At 37.2% G+C, this 23,238-nt stretch overlaps 1 protein-coding gene across 5 annotated transcripts in view; it reads left to right on the forward strand.

Annotated features, from left to right (window-relative positions):
• Nucleotides 1-23,238, forward strand: part of kcnq3 (potassium voltage-gated channel, KQT-like subfamily, member 3) — a 37,958-nt gene that overhangs the window by 1,951 nt on the left and 12,769 nt on the right. For all 5 annotated transcript variants that reach the window (XM_058419072.1, XM_058419071.1, XM_058419069.1 and 2 more), the window contains exons 3-7: nucleotides 17,590-17,680; nucleotides 18,010-18,136; nucleotides 19,057-19,229; nucleotides 19,655-19,825; nucleotides 21,574-21,684. In XM_058419072.1, the coding sequence (XP_058275055.1) occupies nucleotides 17,590-17,680; nucleotides 18,010-18,136; nucleotides 19,057-19,229; nucleotides 19,655-19,825; nucleotides 21,574-21,684 (673 nt within the window). The remainder of the gene's footprint in view (nucleotides 1-17,589; nucleotides 17,681-18,009; nucleotides 18,137-19,056; nucleotides 19,230-19,654; nucleotides 19,826-21,573; nucleotides 21,685-23,238) is intronic.

A 23,238-nucleotide genomic window follows, 5' to 3' on the forward strand; every position in this document is an offset into this window, starting at 1 on the left:
GTGTGTGTGTGTGTCCATGTGTGTGTGAAGTGTACTCTGTGGTAATGGAATTGGTTGGTAAAAGCGCATTCATTCCCACTGTGTAGAGATACCATGTGTCAGTGAGTTTTACAAAAGCAGCATTAGCTATGTGGCTAAAGAATTTGTTAATGGATTTGCAAAGATATTTTTTTATAGAACAGTTACTATGAACAACTACAGCTAAGAGATGGTCTTCTTTATATAAACACAGTTTCTTTATTAATTCAGCACAAATGTGGTTAATATACAGAATATAAAACTGATTCTATGATGTTAATTTGGGATTTTCCAAATGAACACTGTAGCATTTTTGTTATGGTAGCACGTTTAACACACTAATACACCCCATAAACATCTGACTGCATAAACATCTGTAATGTTTGAGGACAAATGAACCCAGCTACACTGTAAGAGCACTCACTAAAGATCACATGATATCTTATATGGCTAGTGAACTCAGCATATAATCTACATTTTCTGTTTGTAATTTATTAGAATGCTAGTTAATGCTCTTTATCATTGAGTAATGTAGATTGCTGTAGAATATTTGATTATACTGTAATGGCTATACACTTGAAACTGAAAATTGATTCAAAGGCTATTCTGATTAGTTGACACAGAAGCCCATGTTACTCTTTCATGAGCAATCTTACTGTGTTTGGTGTTCTTGGTAATGTACTTCACAATATCCAGAAAATATGGAGATAAGGAGAATCATGTAAATGTTTCCACTTCCATGAACCTAGTAGTAATGCACAATTAGACAACTTCTTTATAAGTGAAAGTTACTAGCTAGCAATCACATGTAAATAAATGACATCCAAATATTATATTAGCTGTTTTACCAGCTGTTCCTTTCCTCATTAGTATTTTTACGCCTCTCTGACCCTCCCCCTCATCTCTCTCTCTCTCTCTCTCTCTCTCTCTCTCTATCTATCTATCTATCTATCTATCTATCTATCTATCTATCTATCTATCTATCTATCTATCTATCTATCTATCTATCTATCTATCTATCTGTCTGTCTGTCTGTCTGTCTGTCTGTCTGTCTGTCTCACTGTCTCACAGTAATAACTTGGTAACATGTTAGAATATTGTTCAACTCATAGGTAACTATGTAGGAACTAAAAAGGATCAAATTAGTAGTTCTTTCTTAACACTATATAATAACTATAAAACACTTAGAACTACTAGTTAATTAATCAATAAGTATGTAGCAGAGGTTAACTGAAACTTAAGAAAGAACTACTCAGTCTTACATTTCTCTTGTAGAACTAATAGATAACTATCGCTTTTTTATAATTACTACAACTTCCAGTAGCAAAGCCATACATTACTCTTGGACTACCTAATGTACTGCAATCTATTCTAATACCTCAGTATCTAAAATATAAATATTTGTGTCTCACAGAAGCAAAGGGTTGGACTGTTATTTTTAATTAACTAGTTACGGTCTAAAGAGAGAAATAGACTAAAAATAACCTACAAAAGTATAAGGCTGTAATATATCAATCAGTAACAGATTCTCCATTGTCATATTTTACAAATTTGTTTGTAATACATTCTTTTAAATAATGAAGATCATTAAAAAAATACAACATATAATACTGTTGCACATCTTCATTAACTGCTTTATTAAAAAACAGCACAGTAACACTTTAGTTATTGTTAATGAGTTTCATTTATCGTTTAAACATACAGGATATCCATATACAAAATACACTGCCTGGCTAAGAAAAAGTCACACACACAGATATGTCATTGGACCATCTTTTTCTTTGATTATGGCACACATTTGCCATGGCATCATTTCAATAAGCGAATGCAATGTTATGACATTTACTTTCATTTAGAGTTGCATTAATTTCTCAGCAATATCTTGTATTGATGATGGGAGAGTCTTTCTGCTCCTTCTCCAGCACATCCCAACGATTCTCACTTGGGTTAAGGTCTGGACTCTCTGGTGGCCATTGTGTGAAAATGATGTCTCATGTTCCCTGAACAACTCTTTTTACAATTTGAGCCCAATAATCCTGGCATTGTCATCTTGGAAAGATGCCAAGATGCCATTGCCATCAGGAAAGAAAAAATCCATTGATGGAAAAACCTGGTCATTCAGTATATTTAGGTAATCACCTGACCTCATGCTTTGGGGCACAAAAATTTTGTTGAGCCTAGACCTGACTGAAGCAACCCAAGATCATAACAATGCCTCCACTGGCTTGTACAGTAGGCACTAGACATAATGGATGCATCACTACATCCACCTCTCTTCTTACCCTGAAGACCCATCACTCTAGAACAGGGTAAATCTGGACTCATCAGACCACATGACCTTTTTCCATTGCTCCAGAGTCCAATCTTTATACTTCCTAGCAAATTGAAGGCTTTTTTCTCATTAGCCTCACTGATAAATGGTTATCTTAAGGCTATACAGCTGTTAAGACCCAATCCCTTGAGTTCTCTTCGCATTGTACATGTGGAAATGATCTTACTTTCACTATTAAACATAGCCAGGAGTTACACTATTGTTGTTTTGATTTCACCCAAAGTTTAAATGATCTCCGATCAGATTTTTTTCTGGACACATTTTTTCTAGAAGATGATGGTTAACCACTATCCTTCCAGGTTTTGTTAATGCTTTGGACAGTTCATAACCCAGTCTTAGTAGTTTCTCCTTGATGCAGATCAATAATTTGACCCTTCTGAAACAGAGTAACATCCTTTCATAAGCACATGATATGTCTTCTGACATGGTTGTTTAAGAAATGAAAAGCTACTCACTGAATCAGTTAATTAACAGTTAATTAACTTGCTGCCAGCTAAAAATTAATTAATCACTGCAGTAAGTATGCAATAGAATGCTTTTACCTATTTGCATAGGTAAATTTTTTTTGACTATTTTTTGGGCAAACAACTTACATGCAACCTGAGAAAATAGTACAAAACAGGGGAAAACATTATTTAAATGTTACATTCTAATTCCTTAAAACAATAAAATACTACTACTACTACTACTACTACTAATAATAATAATAATAACAATAATAAACATTACATTAGCACACCATTTTCTTGTATTAACCATGGAAGGTAAAACATTTTCTAAACACAGAAAATAATAATAATAAGACAATGTCATAATTCTACCATTTACTTTAATGTTATTTTCATTTCTATTATGTACCTACAGAAATGTTTTAGCTTTGGTGTTCTGGAGTATTTATATGTGTGTTTACATCATGCCAAGAAGACAGGACCTCAGCCATGACATCAGTGAAGCAGTTGTTGCTGCTCAGAACTATTGGAACACATGACAGACAGGTGTTACCTGTTCCTGTGCTCTGTTAGTTTGATTGTATAAACAATAGATAGCTTTGAATGTCTCTTGGTTTGAGCCCTGGATTTTACCAGTGAAGACTGCATTTGTTGTTAAAAAGGATAAACCAACTTGAAGACCAGAGAGCTGCCTATGGGAGAAAAACAAACCATTTGGAGCTAATGAACCATTGATTAGCCAAGGAAAACCATGGCAGTTGGTGACAGAAATGTTGAGAGCCTTGCATGGCTGCTTCTATAACAGGCTCACTAAACTTTATTTATTACATAATGCACAATTTTACAGCAGCAGAATTAATTCAGATGTCTAGAGAAAGATTGTCTGCCAATTTCCAGAGAAATGCACACTACCATCCCAAAAGGAAAAGGTGGAAAAAGGTGGAATGTTTTAGAATGTCCAAGTCAGTCACCATCTCGTGAAGTGGAGACTTAAGCGAGAAACCCCTAAAACAAAACAAGAACTGTAAGAATATTTGGTACAATTATGCATATGAAATAAGAGAAATGCAACAGTCTGGCTATGTCAGAGGGTCACCAGCTTTGTGAAGTTAATGCAAGAAAAGGAAATGCAACCAAATATTAAGTGTTACTTACTTCAAGTCTATCTATGCCTGTACTTTTGCTCGCCTTAGAATTGGGTGATCTGCTGCCGAAGGTGCCATGTTCTCACCTAGATGTAAGTATCAGAAATGAAAGCTGAAATTCTGACTTATCATCTGATATTCATCTTTTGATCTCCAACACAAATTGGCCTTGCTGTTCCAATAATTTCAGAGAGGATTATATACTATATATTCCATGCAAATCTGAAGTGCATTTATGGTTTAAAATGTAGAAACTGTTCCTTTTTCTTAAATAGCTGTGTATGTACACACTACTTTTTTGTTAAGAATATAAAAGATAAAAACAATAAGTTACGATATTTATTCACCTTGGGGATCTGTAGTGCTTTGTTTTCAGAACAGTTCTATAGGCAAATGTAGTATGTAGCATGTAGTAATTATATTTATTTGAGTTTAAAAGAACAGTTTAACCTTGTAATGTCCGTGCACCCCCACCCAAAGCGGGGCTTGAACCCGGAGGTCCTTGGTCGCCAAGTACACCCGCATGCCATGGAGTCAGACCCATACGCAGGATTTTTAAAAAAAGCACTGCTTTAATAACATAAAACACAAGACATGGAGCAAACTAAACACGGTTACAGAAACATGAAGTGAGCATGGTCACCAGGACATTACCAAGCCTGGACTTTAAAACAAATGAGCAAACAAACATATGAATGAACAAACAACAACAACAACAGCAACGATGACCAACAAAGACAGGTACAAAAGGGTTCCTATATATAGGGCAGAACATTAGTTCTAATAGGGAAAAGGTGACATGGTGGGAAATAAGAACAATGGCAAGGGTGTGGCACAAAGTACATGGGGAAAACACACAACAAAGCAGGCTCCAGAGATTCACCTGCCAGCACCATCTCCAGTGGTCTGGCAGGGAACTGTCCCAGTGGTTCCTGACTGTCCTATTTTTATTGTGGTACATACTCTCCTTACAAAATTTTCAAACTTTCATAATTTTAAACATTTAATTTTTTCCCAGCATTTGCCAGTGGCACCAATCTTGGCAGATTAGGATATCACCAGTGTTTTGAGTGCATTCCAATTTCTCCTTCTCTTTCACAGGTTCTGCTAGTTTGTCCTATTTTGGTGTTTTCAGTAGGTGGATTGGCTATTCTAAACTGGTCCTAGCTGTGAATGAGTGTGCTAATTTGTGTGTGCATGGTGCCTAGCAATGTACAATCTTCCGGGGTGTGTCCCTGCCTAGTGCCCAGTGTTCCTGTGATATTCACCAGTTCCACTGCAGCTCTGACCTGGATAATGCAATTAAGAGGAATGAATGAATGAATGAATGAATGAATGAAATGAAACAAATGAAATGGTGAGACAGTCATATCATATGGATAGCAGGGACAGTACTGTAGTTATTGTAATAATCAGCAGAGAAGCTGTGAATAGGAATGGCATACACAGCGGGCCAACTGTTCGATAAATGCTTTCATAAATGTTTGATTCCATAACTTAAAATTTTGTTAAAGGTCACCCAATATGTCAGCATTTGTATAACAAATTCTACTTCAAACACTCACGCTCCCTTTACAAAGACACATGAATAGTCTACTCATTAATAAACCAAAGGCATATGAGTTAAGTTGAAGATGTCAGATCACCCTCATACCCTTTTTGCTTGCTTCACTGCTGGAACTGAATGTATAGGAGAAACCCTCCGCTCTAAAATATACTGTATGTGTAGGTGCATGAATGAGTATTTAGTTTCATGCCACTCTAATACCAAAAACTGATGTTAAAATCCATGTTTACTTACTGCTATTTAGTGGAATGGTAACAGAGCAAGAGTAGGATCAGATACATTGATGTGGAACTGTTATTTAGTTTTAACTTTCCTCTCATTCAGAAAAGGTATTTGCTGTAGGCATGGTATACAGTATGTTGCAATACCAGTTAAAATAGATCTAACATGCAGCTTCTTTGTAATATCTGCTTTTAACTTAAAGAATTGTCCCTGCAAAGGATCTAAAATTTCTCAGATATTAAAAACTATCGAAATTCATGTGTGGAAGTCAGTTGTGGGGCATTCAATATCCTGTGGTGTGTGAGGGGTCATTGGAAGGATAGTGTACGCTATTTCCAAGTACTGATAATAATATTGCACTGTTGGGAAATGGGCTAATTACAAACACCCTAGGTGCAAACATGCCAAGTCAACACATGCATACATTTAGAGTCTATAATAACAGTAGGGAACTTCTTAGTTTTTTCTAATTTAAAATGACATTACCTAGCATTCACAAGCCACATGGTGGTTCCTTACCCCTGACTGACCCAGTGTGTGACTTGGCATGGCATGGGTATTTTCATGTTGCAGCATCACGTTGTGATAAGAACTGTGAATGAGGAACAGCATACTCCCAAAAAAAACAGCCTGAGATATGTATGTGTCTGTATGCCTAAAGTTACTCACAATCTGTTCTACAGGACCTGTTTTTAATCAGAAATGTGATACAGATCACTGGATCGACTCTAACAGCCTTACACTTTGACCTCCCAATCTCTCTCTCTCTCTCTCTCTCTCTCTCAGACACACACATACACACACACACACTGTAGTTGTTCATGCTTCTGGAGTCAAATCATGTGACATGTTGCCACGGTAACATTTCCATTTGGAGTGGAGGAGGGCTGCTCCAGTGCCCTTTGACAAACATACGTGGTCATGAGGACACATAAAATTGAGGTGTTTATGAATTTGTGTCTCTGCACTGTGTGCTACTAAAATGTGTGTGTGTGTGTGTGTGTTTTGCTTTGGAAGGATAGTACAGTGATATGCAGCAAAGAGTTGTCTGTTGCTGAGCAACTGTTCCAAATTAGATCTTCCACTAAAAGAGATCAAAATCATTCAACCTACACAAAGAGATGTGAATGTGTCTCTGGTGATATTGGATAGAATATATATATAACATATGTCTAATATTCCGATAATTTATTATGTATGTGTCTAAGTGAGATGTGTAATTTTTGGCCAAACTCGGTTATGCTTTGTAGCTTAAATCCCATAAATTCTCTTACTCCGTGCTGAAGCTGAAAGAAGGAGACTAGTATTCCTTACACTAAATGTTTAGAGTATGATTTTATCATTGTGCATCATGATAATGATGTCAGTGCAGGTGTGTGTGTTTGTATGTGTATATAACTCAGACTACTGTGATTGCCCAACACTCCCAAGTGCTCTACACAAATACACAAACACACACACACACACACACACACGCACACACACACACAGGGGGAGAGAGAGAGATGCAGCATATTTCTGCCTGTTTGTTTGAATGCTAACTTCACCCTTGTTTTTCAGTGTTACCATAGAAACTATGCAGGGGTACTGTATCTGCATTAAATGTGTTTAGTATGAGCTGTAATAGAAGCTTTCACACTGAATGGGACATGTTATTGAATTCCACAACCCACTTGATAAGTCTACTAGATAAGAACAGACATATATCACACACACACACACACACACATACACAGTGGCTGCAGAGGGAGAAGTGAGAGCAAAGAAATAAATTAACAGATTGTGTATTGTGGAACACTGTTCTTTTAATCTGCAGAAATTTAGACTGTATAAAGATGAGTGTCATTTCTTCTTATTATTTTTTCTTATAATTCATAACATCTGACAATTACAAGATCTTTCAACTTCTGTGTGTGCGTGTTTGTGTGTGTGTGTGTGTGTGTGTGTGCTTAATTTAATATATATTTTATTTTACAGCATTATTTCAAGCCACAAAGGAGCAAAGGGAGTCATTTCAGAATCAGTCATATGTACAGCTACTACAGTAAAAAAAAATTATAAGCAAAACTCAAAAGCTGAGCTGCCAATATGTTTTGTCATTAAATTCATTAATTTGGTTCATTTTACAAGGCTTTTAAGCACGTGTCTATTCTTTACTTTTATACAGTTATATTCTAATGCAATCCTAACTCTGTTATAGTCACTAAACAGAAAAGACAGGATTGTATAGTTAGGATGTTGTGCTTCAGTTATTTAAATCTCCAGTGTATTCAACTAGCACTGTGTGCAGTAGCTTTCTCACTTCATATTTGTCCTTTTCTGTTCTTGCTTTAAATCATGGCTAGATTTAAGTGGCACAAATCTCATTATAAATTCACATCAATTTTTGCCCTTTCAATGTTTGATCCTAGATATGTGGCCATGGGATCTTTTCAGCTAGCAAAATTATTGCTAGTATGAAACCGAACTGGTAATGAGAGTCTTAGGGTAACATGACAACACAATTTTACACAAATGTCACTGAAGTAAAACATAAAGGTTTCAGAGAGAGGTTCCGAATTCTTGCCAAAAAATGTAAGAGCAGAAGGAATCCGTGAAGAATGAATCGGGAAATAAATACCAATTCACTGGCATCAAATTTAAGAGGAGTTACTCTGCTAATTTTAGCAAAGATTTTGAGTTTCTTCATACCTAGAATGAATAAAGAAAAGCAATCCAACATTTCTTACTCTACACATACTTTTCTGTCAGTAAAATAATTCATCACATTAGAAAGTATTTTCAAAATACAAACATTGGCTATTTATATCAGAAAAAATTCTGTTAATTCATTTTCTACATAACCTGATCAACCATTAGGTAAATCAGGTAAATCTGAAACGCTCGGTTTGAATAAACAATGCGATTACTAGAGCTTGGTAGTAGTAGGTGTAGTAAAGCTTAGTCAAGGCTTGCGATTGTTTGATAAATATAAATCAAAAAGCTTGGGTGTTGAAAATGACCATATTTAAGTAATTATCTACAGTAATAAGAGTTATCTGTACATTCTACATTAAATAGTTCACATGTGAATGTAAATAAATGCACATTAACATACAGTCATTTGCTAAGAAATATTTAAATATTTCCTCACACACAATCACACACAGATGCACTTCCTGGAAATCATCTGAAACATATACAGGTGCTTTTAGCTTTCACCTCTTTAATAACCTCTAATGGTACCTTAAGTGCTTAAGAGCTCGCTCTTTTTTTCTAAGCTAAATGGTCTGCTTAGAGTGAATGTGTGCTCATTTGTTTTGTGTGTGAAAATTTTGCAAAGTGCAGCACCTTTGGTGTTAAAGGTTTGTGCATGTTGTATGAAGTATGAAAGCCAATTGCCACAGTTTAAACCAGACAAACAAACCCTTTTTATGTATTCTGTTTGTGTGTGTGTGTGTGTGTGTGTGTGTGTGTATGTGTGAGTCTGGCTTTTGTAAAACTGGACTCTATTTGACCTCTAAGTTGTTACGAGTTCACAATGGAATTAATCACAGCTCAACATTAACAGAGTAGCTTTTGGAGGTCAAATCAAGGTGTGCATAAAACCAACCTGTCCTATAAGAATGTGGAGCAGCTTCCAGTGTCACTACTACACACTGACAGTGTATATACAGCCATGTCCTTATATCACTAACATAAACATTCTACAGATACAGTAAATGCTACTGACAGTAAATGACAGCAATGCATGCATTCAATTACTCATCCTTGAGAGAGAGAGAGAGATGTCAATGAAATCTTATTCTCCTGGGTGTTTTACAGTGGTGTTCAAGTTAAAATGTTATAAATAAATAAACTGTACTCAACATATGGATGACAGTTAGAGACAGTGAAATGTAAATTCTGGCATTCTATAGGCAGCATTAGCACAAAGTATTTATTAGCATAAGCAAATCCATATTATAATTCCAAAACAATTAGCCTAAAAGGCAAAGTACAGGCAGAACCAGGAAAACATAGGGACTATGATAACTAGTGGACATTAACATTTGTAGCTTAGAGTTGCTGTATTGTCTCCAGACACAGTGAGGGTTAGACTGCATTATGAGTTAATGAAATTCTGGAGAAAGACCAGTCTATTTTACCTTTCTTTTAGCTACTATACTGCATCTCATTTCACCATGGCAACACATATGAGTTATTTGCACAAATTTACAGTAAAATCACAAATGAGGAGCTACTCTGAAGTCTAGCCTTTGATGAATTCTTTGAGGATTTTACTCCTTTTACAGATAAAAGGATATAACTCACAGAGTGGTGTAGAATCACAGAATTCACAGAATTTTGACTGTAGAGGGAAATAAAGATGTATTTGAAATATAAATCCTTTTTTAGTTTTATTGTAATGCTTTATGTTAAGGTTCCCTTAAAATATATGCAATAATAAATACGATCTTCGGCAAGAAGATTGTGGACACCTCTCTAACACACCCATGTGTGCTTTCTGCACACTCCATTTTAGATTTAGTCCGTTTGCTGTCATAATAACCTCCATGTCTCTGGGAAGGCATTCCAAAAGGTTTTGGAAAGTAGCTGTGGAGATTTGCCCATTCGGCCATAAAAGTCTTAGTGAAGCAGTGATGTCAGATGAGAAGGCCTGCTGCACAGTTTGTGTTCCAGTTAATCCCAAAGCTGTGGGTGTGTGCAGATCACTTGAGTTTTTCACTCTAATCTGGGCAAACCTTGGACCACACTTGGACCATTCTTTGGGTACAGGGGTATTGCCATGCTGAAACAGGTTTGGGCCTCTAGTTACAGTGAAGAGATATTGTAATTATTGTAGAAATATTGTAATAGGGGCAGTGGTGGCTCAAGTGGTTAAGGCTCTGGGTCGTTGACCAGAAGATCAGGGGTTCAAGCCCCAGCACTGCCAAGTTGCCACTGTTGGGCCCTTGAGCAAGGCCCTTAACCCTCTCTGCTCCAGGGGTGCTGTATCATGGCTGACCCCAACCTCCAAGGATGGGATATGCGAAGAAAGAATTTCACTGTGCTGTAATGTATATGTGACAAATAAATGCTGTTTCATTTCATTTTCATTTCATAATTCAACAGCATACAAAGACTTTCTATACAAGTGTATGTTTTTAATGTTGCAGGAACAGATTAGGGAAGACCCACAAACAGGTGTAATTACCAGGTGAAAAAAATTTCACTATGACATAAAATCTTACTGTGGGGTTAAAAACTGTTGCTGGTCACCATTTGATGAAGGTTGATTTTCACACCTCCTAACCACAAGGGGCAGTAAGTTAGCTAGAGCATACTAAGTTAGCTGTTATCATACAATATAGTGTAAGAGTTGTCTTCTCTTTTTACTGGGTCATTCTTTTTCTATTTACCAATTACTGGGCCTGAATTTGAGACAGGTTTCTTTATATTCTCCAAGCTGTGTCTGGTCGTTCTTCTACACATTTTTTGCTCATGGTTTACTTCACACTTCCCTACATCTACCCCATTTAGACCTGTGAATGAGCACTGCTAGCATGGTCAAGTTGTTTCACTTGCCACACTGCTGAGCCTGCAATGTACTCTGGATTTCTAACACAACAACACCAGGGTGGCACTTGTTTTCCCACAGTTTAACAATCATTGTCCCTGCCAGGTCAGTTTTCTTCCACTGCATTTCCACAGTACTGCTTTTCAACTGACTAGCAGGTATTTGGCTACATACTGGTAGAATATTTGAGTGAAATATCTACATAAAACTATTCAAAACTTGGCTAATTTGGGCAACAACTACTTCATATCAGTAGATCCTCATGATAATTTTCAGCCACTATTCTCTATATTCAAGGACTCACTTATATAAGATCTCATTAGGTGCGTTTACATGGACACTTGTAATCCGATCGCAACAAGACTAGAAGCACAATCAGATTAAAAAAGTGTCATGTAAACACGTCAATTCGGATGGAATTTGCCACATCCGATTAAAATTTCAATCGGATGGTAAGGGGTGGTTTAAACCATTTTTAGTCCGATTGAGAGGACATGTAAACACTTAATCCGATGGAATATGTTCCTGGAAAGTTCTGCGCATGTGCAATGACGTATGACGTACAGACGTTGATACGAATGACGTATGACGTACGGATGTTTTCGTGGACTGTGCGCATGTCAAAAGATCTAATCCGATTCTAATCATGTGTCATGTGAACGCGCATAACAATCTGATTACTTTATACCGCATTCATGTAAACGCTGCGATCAGATTCGTCAATCTGATTGAATTCAGTCCGATCTGATTAAAAAGTGTCCATGTAAACGCACCTATTGTCAGCTGCTATTTTTTGTTCCAACTTATACAGAAGCATGACTTAAAAGGTGGACTTCACCATTCAGTACAAGGTTCTACTTCTATAATTTCTATAGGAAGATATTTCTCATAGATATTCCCATAAATTCCCATCAATGCAGAACACAGACACTTTTTGAGATTTACCTTGCTTGGTCGGGGTTCTAATTTAAAGTTCTACCATTCAGTACCCTTGTCCACCCTTGTTGCTCGCTTCATGGCACTCAATCTTACAGTGAAGTCAGAGAAGAGCTGGCTGACATGAAATAGGAGACACAATTCATCGTGTGTGGAACTAGATAGACCACAAATACCACAGGCAAAGATATATCATTGTTTGAGCTAGTGGGGCATAGGCTGTAACTTGACTTTCCTAATGCAAGAGGTCTACATGGTCTATGTACATTGAAGAGAGTCACTACAGATGTCTCCCTCACTGTCTGGGAGTAATGTGGTGCCACAGGGGCATGACGGTAGTGTGAGGTCAGAACATATCAACCAGCTTTAATTGACCAGTTCTGAGAACTCATCAAGTTCTAGTCCCATGTTTGGAAAGATGCAGCTTGACCTTTTCCTAACATTAAGTCAACTCATGTTCAGCTTGTGGTTCTCACAAGTAGAACTGCATAGCCTTTTGGGACAGGTTTTGCTGGCTATCAGCCTCACTACATTATGCCTTTCTGCCTTTACCACTGATTCTTCTCATATTACAAATTAGAGACCTACTTCTGTCCCCAAGATGGTTGACAAGGAAACATACCTGTACGTTTTATTTTCCAGTAATTCTTAAAATGCTGTGCTAATGGGTGGCACAGTGGTGTAGTGGGTAGCATTGCCTTACAGCACCAGGGGCCTGGAATTGATTCTAAGCTTGGGTTACTGGCTGTGTTTCATTTCATGATCATGTGGGTTTACTCCAGGTTTTCTGGTTTGCTCACACAGTCCAAAAGCATAAAAATAAGTGTATTGGATTCAAGATGGTGCTGGTGAGGTCTGCTGGCCTCACAACTGCTCTGACCATGAAACTGCCCTCTCAGGTACTAAGGACCTTCTACGCTTGCAACATTGAGAGCCACCAGGGTGAGCTCTCCAGAGCGTGGTGTGATGAGCTGAACATACCATCTGCACTGATCTCCCTAACCGGCAGTCCATCAACAGCAACAGCTGTTTCAGTCAGGGAAGTGCTTTCACTCCTTGACAGCAAACACAGGCAAAATGTTTTGATTCAGTTTTTCTTTGTTTATGACTCTATTTCTATTTTTATACACAGACAGTCATAAAAAAACATTTCACTACATTCCATACTGTGTATGAGAAATACATTTTTTAATTTGAATTTGAATTGGCTATGCTAAATTTGCCCTAGGTGTGACTCAGTGAGTGTAAATGTACTGGCATCCCATTCAGTGAGAATTCTCTTACCTTGAGCCCAGTGCTTTACAGGATGCTATGGACCCTAACACCATTACCGAAGATAAGTGAATGAAGGGTCTCCAAAATGGTGCTATGGACAAATGATCGCATCAGCCATTGATGGACAAGAGAACAAAATTGGACATGCTCTCAGTGTAGGAGTTGATGGAGTGTGTAATCCAGATCCCCCATCAACCAGAATGGTACTAGCCAGCCACAGGTGACTGTGTACTCATGTATACAGAACAGGGCAGATTTCACTTTCTTCCAAGTGTGATTCACTGCCCTATGGTCAGCATTTTGAACAGATGCACTGGTTTGCTTCATAGGTCTTGAAGGAAGCACATTATGTTTAGCCTTCACCCTTTCCAGCTGGTCTGGTAACTGTCATGTGATAGGGGAGAATTGGCTAGTGAATAATGCCTGCGTAATTTTTTTATATGCATTATATGAGTTCTGTTAAGAAAACTTGCTGCAAGTGCAAATAGCTTTTTTTTTAAGTAGTACAATAGATAATGAAAATCCCAGTCATTTATTTTCCCCTTCTGACATGTAAAATTAAAAAGCAACTTTCAGTTTTTATTCAGTTTTATGCACCAAATATTTTTTTTGTATTCACATTTGAATTAAAACTGCAAATGGATGTGGTTTACTCCTTATTAAATTTTGTTTTATGTTAACCACGCTACTATGCCCTAGATACACAGATATGTGATTAAACACAGGGCTGCCACAAAAAGAAGTCATATTTCATTCCAAATTGTGACAACAATTTGCAGTTCATATATTTAACTCGTGATTCTGATGCCCTGTTGTTTCTGGCAAACATTCTATCCTCTGTCTAATGTGCCTGAGTAAGCAGCTATTATGTTTCATGTTTCATTGTGTGGCTGAATTCTTAAAATAAACAGCCAAAGATGAAAAACATGGTTTTGACTAAAAGTGAGTTTTATGAAATTAATTCACTTTGACATTTTTTTTTATTCTTTTAGATCCCAGTCCTGATGCACACCTATATTCTCAATGTAAAGCTTTGTAAAAAAAAAATGTACTTTTGTATTTGTATTCATTTAGAACACACAATCTGTTCAATCCAAATAATACATTCATAATGGTCATCATCCTTAATCAATAGTGACGATGCTCTTTTGTAATTCAGATGTTTCTAGAAGTGAAATGTTTCTTTTTATTTATTGTTTGCACATATTTTTATGCACATTTTCCTGTTTGTTCCTGCACATGAACATTAAGAAGGATGCTGTAACAACTGCAATCACATTCTAATGCCCAAATGCATAATCACCTAATCACGTTAATTAGCTGTGAGAGCTAATGTGCATCACCAGTAGTTAGAGATCACGGCTTGAGATAGTGTGTGTGTGCATTTGACCCAGTTACATTTAAATGTGAATGTGATTGTAATTGGGAAGTATACAAAAAGCAAGTGAGTTGTTAACATTAAGTCAAGGCTATGCGTAAAGGAATATATCATTCATTCATTCAGTCAGTCATCTCAATTCTTAATTCAGTCAGTAATTGCTTTGTCCTTGTCACGGTTGCAGTGGTCCTGTTCTAATGTCTTGACTTGTTAAATGGAAGTGTATATGGATGCATTAAAAAATATTCACAGCCATGTACAGGCCATACAATTTGAGCCTATGTGTTGCAACGCCCTTGTTTGACACTTGTTGAAGTTCTCTGCTTTTAGAGGTCGGTGGAACTCCCTGGTAAGGTTTGTGACTCTGTGGTGACTCACTGTTGGCAGATCCAAGATTTCACACGGTTAAGCTCTTTTGAACTGCAGCCACATTTTGTCCGGGAATTGGGAATTTGTGCATTAGATTATTTACGTTCTCATCTCAACATACCTCTGTATGCTACTACAATGTGCTTCCCCTCAATTAATTGGTTTATTTATTCTTATAGCTATTCTTTATTGATTATGTTATTAGGAAATAATATGGTATCTCTTTAGGATGCAAGGCTTTCATGATGTTGAAGTTCACAGTTTTTAAGAAACGTATTTTGAGTGTTTTATTGATTATTGAGCTACGCTGCATGGGTTTGGAATGGACATTGGGGCACTTTTGTTCCTCAGAGCTGGTCAAATCAAAAGGCTGAAGCTGGACTAATTCCACATGAAAACCAGAACCACGAGCTACAGCTGTGGTAGAGCCATGTACACTTATGTATGGCATGACAGTTTTCTGTCTTTTCGCTGCTGTGTGTGAGTGCAGTAATTATGATTCACGTTTTGTATTTCAGATGTATTGTCATCAGTTAAGTGCTGCCATGTTCCATTTTTTGGCAGCTTATTTGTTCCATTACATGTGTCCAGTAACATGAGTAGGATTTGCCTGTGTGTGTGTGTCTGTGTATGTCTTTCACATGTACTTGTAAAGACAAGGTCACTGCGGGCTGACGTGATTTGTGTCCAGTCTTCAGTCACATGAGCGTTATTTGCCTGTAACATGCGCATGTGTGTGCGTGTTGATTTGACGTCATGCTGACTCTGCATTTCTTCATTGGTGCAAATTGCTTGTTAGCAAATCTCTCAGGGATTGCAGCTCTCTTACACTTCTTAAAGTGCATGCTGTTTCAGAGAAGAAGAAGAAGAAGAAGGGGGATGAAGTGTGAGTTACAGAGCAAAAGGAGGAAATAATTATTACCTCACGCATTTCAGTTCGACAGAACAGCTCCCCCATCTGGCTTAGTCTGTTATGGTTTCCATTTAGAGTTAGTCAGTATTAGTATTTTACATGCAAATGAATCACACATTGGAAGCAGGAAGGTTACTTACTTCTGAAGGAATATGTAAATCAGTTATACGTAAGTGTTGCTTCAGCTTTTTTGTAATATTGGGTGAATTTCCAATGCATCACAGACACTGAAAATGGGAGAAAAGCAAATAAAGTGGGCCATCCACATTCAACCAGTAAAGAACAGTATGATGCTTTATGTTTTGCAGTTCGATACTGTAGCTTGCCTGTTATTCTGGGAAAATGCTGTCAGATTATACTGTATGTGACCTTACTCTGACTATATTATAATAACACAGTAGTTGCAGTTGGTTCTCCAACTAAGATCAGGATCTCCACAGTGGTTTCTTTCTGGAACTAGTGGACATTTCCCATGTGCTCTGACTGAGTGCTAATAGCAGTAGTCATGGTGTGACCATGACTTGACGTGTGAAGCCTATAAAAGGCTCCTGCTTTATCACGCTTGTCCTTGCTTGTTCATCCTCATTAACTCAAGGGCTTAACACCCAGGTGGCTTCCATTTATTTATAGAACAACAGGTTCATATGTAACCTACCAATCTACCTCCTTATATACTTTACGGACATGTTAGTAGAGATGGTTTGTATCACTCCCTTATGCATTCCCCTAGACTGTGCATGGGCAGTGATGACCAGCGTGTGATGCTGATTCTTATTCAGGGAGAGATCTATTCAAGTGCTGATTCAAATCATATTTGAGAATAAGTATTTATCAAGTGCTAATAATGTTTCATATAAGCATAATAGTCACTTAAGTTGGGGAGAACTGGTACACTTTGAAACATCTTGCTCTGAGTTAAAGTACTCAACAATAATTTAAATGAACTCAGCCTTCCCATGTAACATCATGCATACTTGATTATCTGACCCTTATAATCAGCCACTACTTTCTTTTTTCCCTGAAACCAAAAGAAGTCCTATTTTAAGCTAAAACAGTAAAACTGTAACCCCCACCCCACTCATTTTTACTTCTATAGTAGTACACAGTACATGTAGCTACATATTTAGTCCTGTAAATATAGTTTTGTACTTTCTTGCACTCTGCTGCCAGAAAGTTGTTGTCAATTTATAGGGTTTCTCTTTTTTTTATGGTGTTGGCTAGGCAGACTTAGCAGTAAACCTTCATCTGTTTTGTGGGTGAGATGCTGGAGGGAGCGCTAAGGGGATGGCTGTACTTGCATTTCAAAACAGATCCTAAATCTTCTACAAAAACAACTGATTCTACAGAAAGATTTCTGAACAAAATGGGTCATTTGTGCTATGTTCATTATTGAAACAAAAAATGATATAGTTTAAACTTATGGCACATTTTATTCCTTGTTTTTAGGTTTTTGATAGTTCTGGCGTGTCTCATTTTGGCGATTCTAACAACGTTTAAAGAGTATGAAGATGACTCAGGTCACTGGCTGGTGGTTCTGGTAAGTGTGCACATGTGAACTTGTAAGTATTTGTGTATATATGCAGTACCTTGTGTGTTCAGTAACAATGTAGGCAAGTGTGTAGTCAACACGGTTTAGGCTTAAGGTATACCAAAACTAATTATAGATTGTTACACCTCTGGAAAGGAAAGTTTAGTCCAGGAGGTGAATCCTTATGACACACACACACACACACACACACAGTTGAGAGTTAAGAAATACATAGTTATGTGTTATGTGTGTGGGATGCTGGTAAAAAAAAGGACACTTTTATTAAATATTTTCTGTTTTCTCTTCTCTCTATCTCACATCTCTCACTCTCCCTGTAGGAGACATTCACTATTTTTATTTTTGGGAGTGAGTTTGTGCTCAGGATCTGGGCAGCAGGATGCCGTTGTAGATATAAGGGTTGGAGAGGACGTCTCAAATTCGCTCGCAAACCACTGTGTATACTGGGCAAGTGTCACAGACACACACTGACACACACATTATGTAATACTGTACTTAGGTCTACAGGAATACTGTTGCAAAATGATCTATAAATAAATCTGTTGCTGATTTCAAGCCCTTCAAGAAAAAGCTTTTCAGTTTTTGCTTCATTTATTTATTTATTTATTTTACATCATGAACATTACACAAGTGAGGACTAGGACCTAGAAAAGTAAATTGACTTGACCTGACTGAAATAAATTATTTTTCATGCCATTATTCTTAATGTACATTTTAGGGGTTGCATAGACTTGTTGATTATTCGATTAATAGATGTTGTAGTCACTGTTGTGAGGAGCTTGTTGACTACCCAGGAGACAGACTATAGAAATGCAGACTTTGGTTATTTGTAAAAATTCCAGAGTATTTATTTGACTTATTTTAATGGAACTTTGTCACTTTCATATCTATTCAGATTTGTTGTTGTTGTATTTACCATCATGATCAGTGCTGTATAAAAGCGTACATCTGTAGACATAAGAACGTAGGATAGCATTCTTCATCCAGAGAAGGTCAGTTATAAGCTATGAGGAGAGCTCGGTTATCACAGTCTTCCAATATCCATGTCTCAGTTCCGCAGTTATAATCCCTAACCCTAGCTGCTGTTTAGTACACCTGCATGAAGTTTAAGAACTGGCATATGCCCTTAATAGTGTAATATGATTCACTGATTAAAAAATTGAAGATGGCAGTATAATTTGTAGCTTGGCTGTTATTTAATATGCAGTTTGATGTGGTCTTTGCTATAAAAAAACTAATTAAAACTGCATAAAAATAGCGAAGATTTTTAAATGTGTGACTAGTAACATTAGTTATGCAGCCCTTGATGCAACACATACTTGCACTTTCCCTCATTAATAAAGAAGAGGTGTTGTGTGTTTGTACAGATATCTTTGTGCTGATAGCGTCAGTGCCGGTAGTTGCTTTAGGAAACCAGGGAAATGTTTTGGCTACATCTCTTCGGAGTCTGCGCTTTCTGCAGATTCTGCGTATGCTACGCATGGACAGGCGAGGTGGCACCTGGAAACTACTGGGGTCTGCAATATATGCTCACAGCAAGGTAAACACACACACACAAACACACACACACACACATACACACACACACACACACACACACACTTCTTCTAAATTCACAATTCAGAATGGTATTCTAGTGTTGCTTGTTCCAGTCCATATCCTTCTGTGAAGCTTGATATGTTCATATCTATGGAAACATCCTTGCAAAATTCATTACATGGAAATGTCTAATCACTCCCACTAAAATGGTGCTACCATTTGCCAACAGTTGTCACATATTTCCTGTATTATCTTTGTGCAGTCTAAAGGCTAACCTACAAACGGAAGATTTCAGATTACAATTAAAATGATAATGCAAATTATGACATACAGTATACTTTACTTTGCATAAGTTTCTTTAAAAATGATTAAGAAAGGGACCAGGAGACAATTGATTGGCTGTCCATGTGTGTCTGTGTGTTTCAGGAGCTGATCACTGCATGGTACATTGGCTTCCTGTCTCTTATCCTGTCCTCCTTCCTGGTCTATCTTGTGGAGAAGGATGTTGTCTTGATGACGCTACCCAATGATGAAGATGGCACCCCAACACCTGCCCAGGACTTTGATACCTATGCTGATGCACTCTGGTGGGGACTGGTAAGAGTGGAAAACAACCTTTATAAGCACACATATGCTTTATTAAACACAAACATCCCTACAGTACCAGATAACAAAAGCAAAACAACAACAACAAAAATGTTTAACACCTTATTGAACTGAAGCAACTGATTTAATGTTGTATGGTTCAACAGTGCTTATACACCGATAACATTATGACCACCTGCTTAATATAGTGTTGGTCCCCCTTTTGCTGCCAAAAAACAACAAACTGAAGCACTGTGTATTCTGACACCTTTCTATCAGAACCAGCATTAACTTCTTCAGCAATTTGAGCAACAGTAACTCGTCTGTTGGATCAGATCACACGGTCCAGCCTTCACTCTCCACGTGCATCAGTGAACCTTGGCCGCCCATGACCCTGTCACTGGTTCACTACTGTTCCTTCCTTGGGCCACTTTTGATAGATACTGACCACTGCAGACCGGGAACACCCCACAAGAGCTACAGTTTTTGAGATGCTCTGATCCAGTGGTCTAGCCATCACAATTTGGCCCTTGTCAAACTCACTCAAATCCTTACGCTTGTCCATTTTTTCCTGCTTCTAACACATCAACTTTGAGGACAAAATGTTCACTTTGCTGCCTAATATATCCCACCCACTAAGGAGGAGATAATCAGAGTTTTCAGAAAATCAGTGTTAAAATAAATCATATCAGCATAACTTGCACCAAATATACTGTAAGTATTTTTAGTACTATGTAACACTTTTGTTATGTTTACACTTTATGAAGCCTGAAAAACCTGATGATTAAGAGTTTAACAATCAGTGATGAAAGATTGAAGAAACAGCGGCACAATAATAAATGGCATTTCTGTATATAGATGGTAATGTCACTTTGTAAGCAATGCAATGGCCCCCTCCTTGCTTCCCTCCTCTGTCTGCAGTCCTGCCCAGTGTGGCATGATTTCCATGCACCAGTGAAAGTGAAATGAATTGCAACCTGGAATTACATGTACTTCTGACACAAAGACCAGCATTTAAAGCATAATATTCTTTAAAAAGTAATAGCCAGCTAAAACTTTTTTTGATTTTGCTTTTCAGTGGGCAACATTTCAAGCATGTCCCAAATCAAAAGAAATAATATTTGTGTATTGAATTTCATGTTTTTTTTAACACTGTGTTGGCGTTTCTAGCTTAAACGGCATCACACAGTGAAAAGCAATGCAGTGGAATGGCTTGCTTTTACTTAGATTCTTAACATTCACTTCTGACAACATTTAATATTTAAAAAGCAATCCCCCGTGATGTAAGAACAATTCAATGATGGTTTTGCTTTTCAATATAGTATGCTAATGAAAAGCTATACTATTTGTGTATAGCATGTCATTTTGGTGATCGTCTTTCAACCTGCCACAGAATCTTTTCTGCATAAAAAGTCCAGTCTGATCTTGAGAGTCATGTTTTTTTGTGTCATGTTTTGAGTTACCAGGCTGCTGTTGTTTCATTCAAAGACGTCTTTTAGATGTCTAGCCCGGATAGATGAAATATTAACCAGAGCATGCACAAAATATATGAGATAAATTATTCAATTTTTTTACTACCCAATTCAATTTGAAAGCATTTGAGCATTTTGTTTGGATAGTAGGTTCTAACACTGGAAATGTCCCTAAGGATGTCAGTGTAAAAATAGAAAGCTGATGGTTTTTGTGAAAAAGAGAAAAGTCTGAAATACGGAGAGAATTTCATATCACTAAAGACTCAATACTAATTCATCCTGTCTTAGATAACTTTGACAACCATTGGGTATGGTGATAAGACACCGAAGACATGGCCGGGACGTCTTCTTGCCGGAACCTTCACTTTGATTGGTGTTTCATTTTTTGCACTGCCAGCGGTAAGTGTTTCACATCTTTGCCAAATCTACACATGGGAGGGTGCAATATCTTATCATGGCAATCTCTTTAGCTTGCTGGGATAAATAAATTTGCTCAGTGGGTACTGGCACTCAAATTATTATTGCATGCTGGCCAAAGCCTTTGATTTACTTCTGTTTGTACTTTTATTTATAGAGCAATAGCTCTGCCAAAAAACATCAACCAAACAGAATGGGTTATGGAATTTGGGATTTAAAATTGTTCCTTTTTTATGAAGTGTGCACATGCATAGAAGTGCTTATAAACCAGACATATGCACATTTCTCTGCCTCATGTGTGACTTATCAAGTTTACTTGTGCATGAAGGTGTGCAATTATTTCCACATTCTCCTGACCTTACATACTCAGGAGCCTCTAGTGGTAGAAAAATATAATAGCGGATAAACTGATTATGAGGCTCTTCTATCCCACTTACTGTCAATTATATAAGCATATAATTTTGTTTTTTAAGCCAGATAAATGTCTTAAATAAATGTTTATTTTTGCTCTACTATATTTGCTCTACTGCAACATTATCTTTACCTTACTGTTGTTGAAGTTTGTCTTGCTGCCATAACAAGCAAGACCTTGAGAAGGCTACTGGACCTTTCAAAGGGAAATTGTTTACCATATATGGTGATCTGGATGCATTTCTTTATGCAAATGAGCATGCCCACGCACAAGCACATCAATTTAGAATGTCAGGGATTAATCAACACTCCATGCACACAGCTATGTGTATGCACATGTGATAAAACCTAATTTTCCTGTGTGTATTGGTGCTTATTACGCACAAAATTAGAACATGTTCTGTACATGCTTTCATAAATGAGACCCCAGGGATTTAACAAGCCAATACTTTGTATAATCAGTTAATGTATGGATTATTTAAGCAGTTTTTGAAGTTGGTTCCGTTGCATCTCACTTTAGATATGATCTTGGAGCACACTGTGCTTGTATAATGTCATTAGTTGTGCAACCTATACTCTCTTTGGCTGCACAAGACTTAATGCACTAGATGAAACCCAGGCTATGACTTCAGATTACCATAAAATACTCCCAGCTTCACTGTAATATAATTTTACTGAAAAATGACATTTTATCTGATTTAACTGCTACTGCTTTGGATTCATTGCTCAGATTTCTGTTCTTTATTTCTTTATTTTTCCTTTTTTTTGTTGGCTGTGTATGCGTTTCCAGATACAGCAGTTAAATGCAACAAATGAGTCAGTAACTATTCATAAGAGCAGAAAAATTGACCCAAGCAAGTCCAGTATAGAAAAAAAGGAGAAAAAATGTATATTTGGGATGCAACTCATTATAAATATATGATTAGAATAAACAGATAATGTATTATAAATAGATACACAGATGCTAATACAAATACAATTTTTTTTAAAAGCTTGCCCACAGGTTCACAGGGCATCTGGTTAAGACAGTAGGGCTCATCCAAATCATCCAGGTCATTTTCCAATCGTGAAGAGTTTTTGAAATTGTTTATAGCTGAAGTACACAAAAGCTACACTTGTATCATG

This window comes from Hemibagrus wyckioides, linkage group LG20, assembly GCF_019097595.1.
Source record: "Hemibagrus wyckioides isolate EC202008001 linkage group LG20, SWU_Hwy_1.0, whole genome shotgun sequence".
Taxonomy (NCBI): domain Eukaryota; kingdom Metazoa; phylum Chordata; class Actinopteri; order Siluriformes; family Bagridae; genus Hemibagrus; species Hemibagrus wyckioides.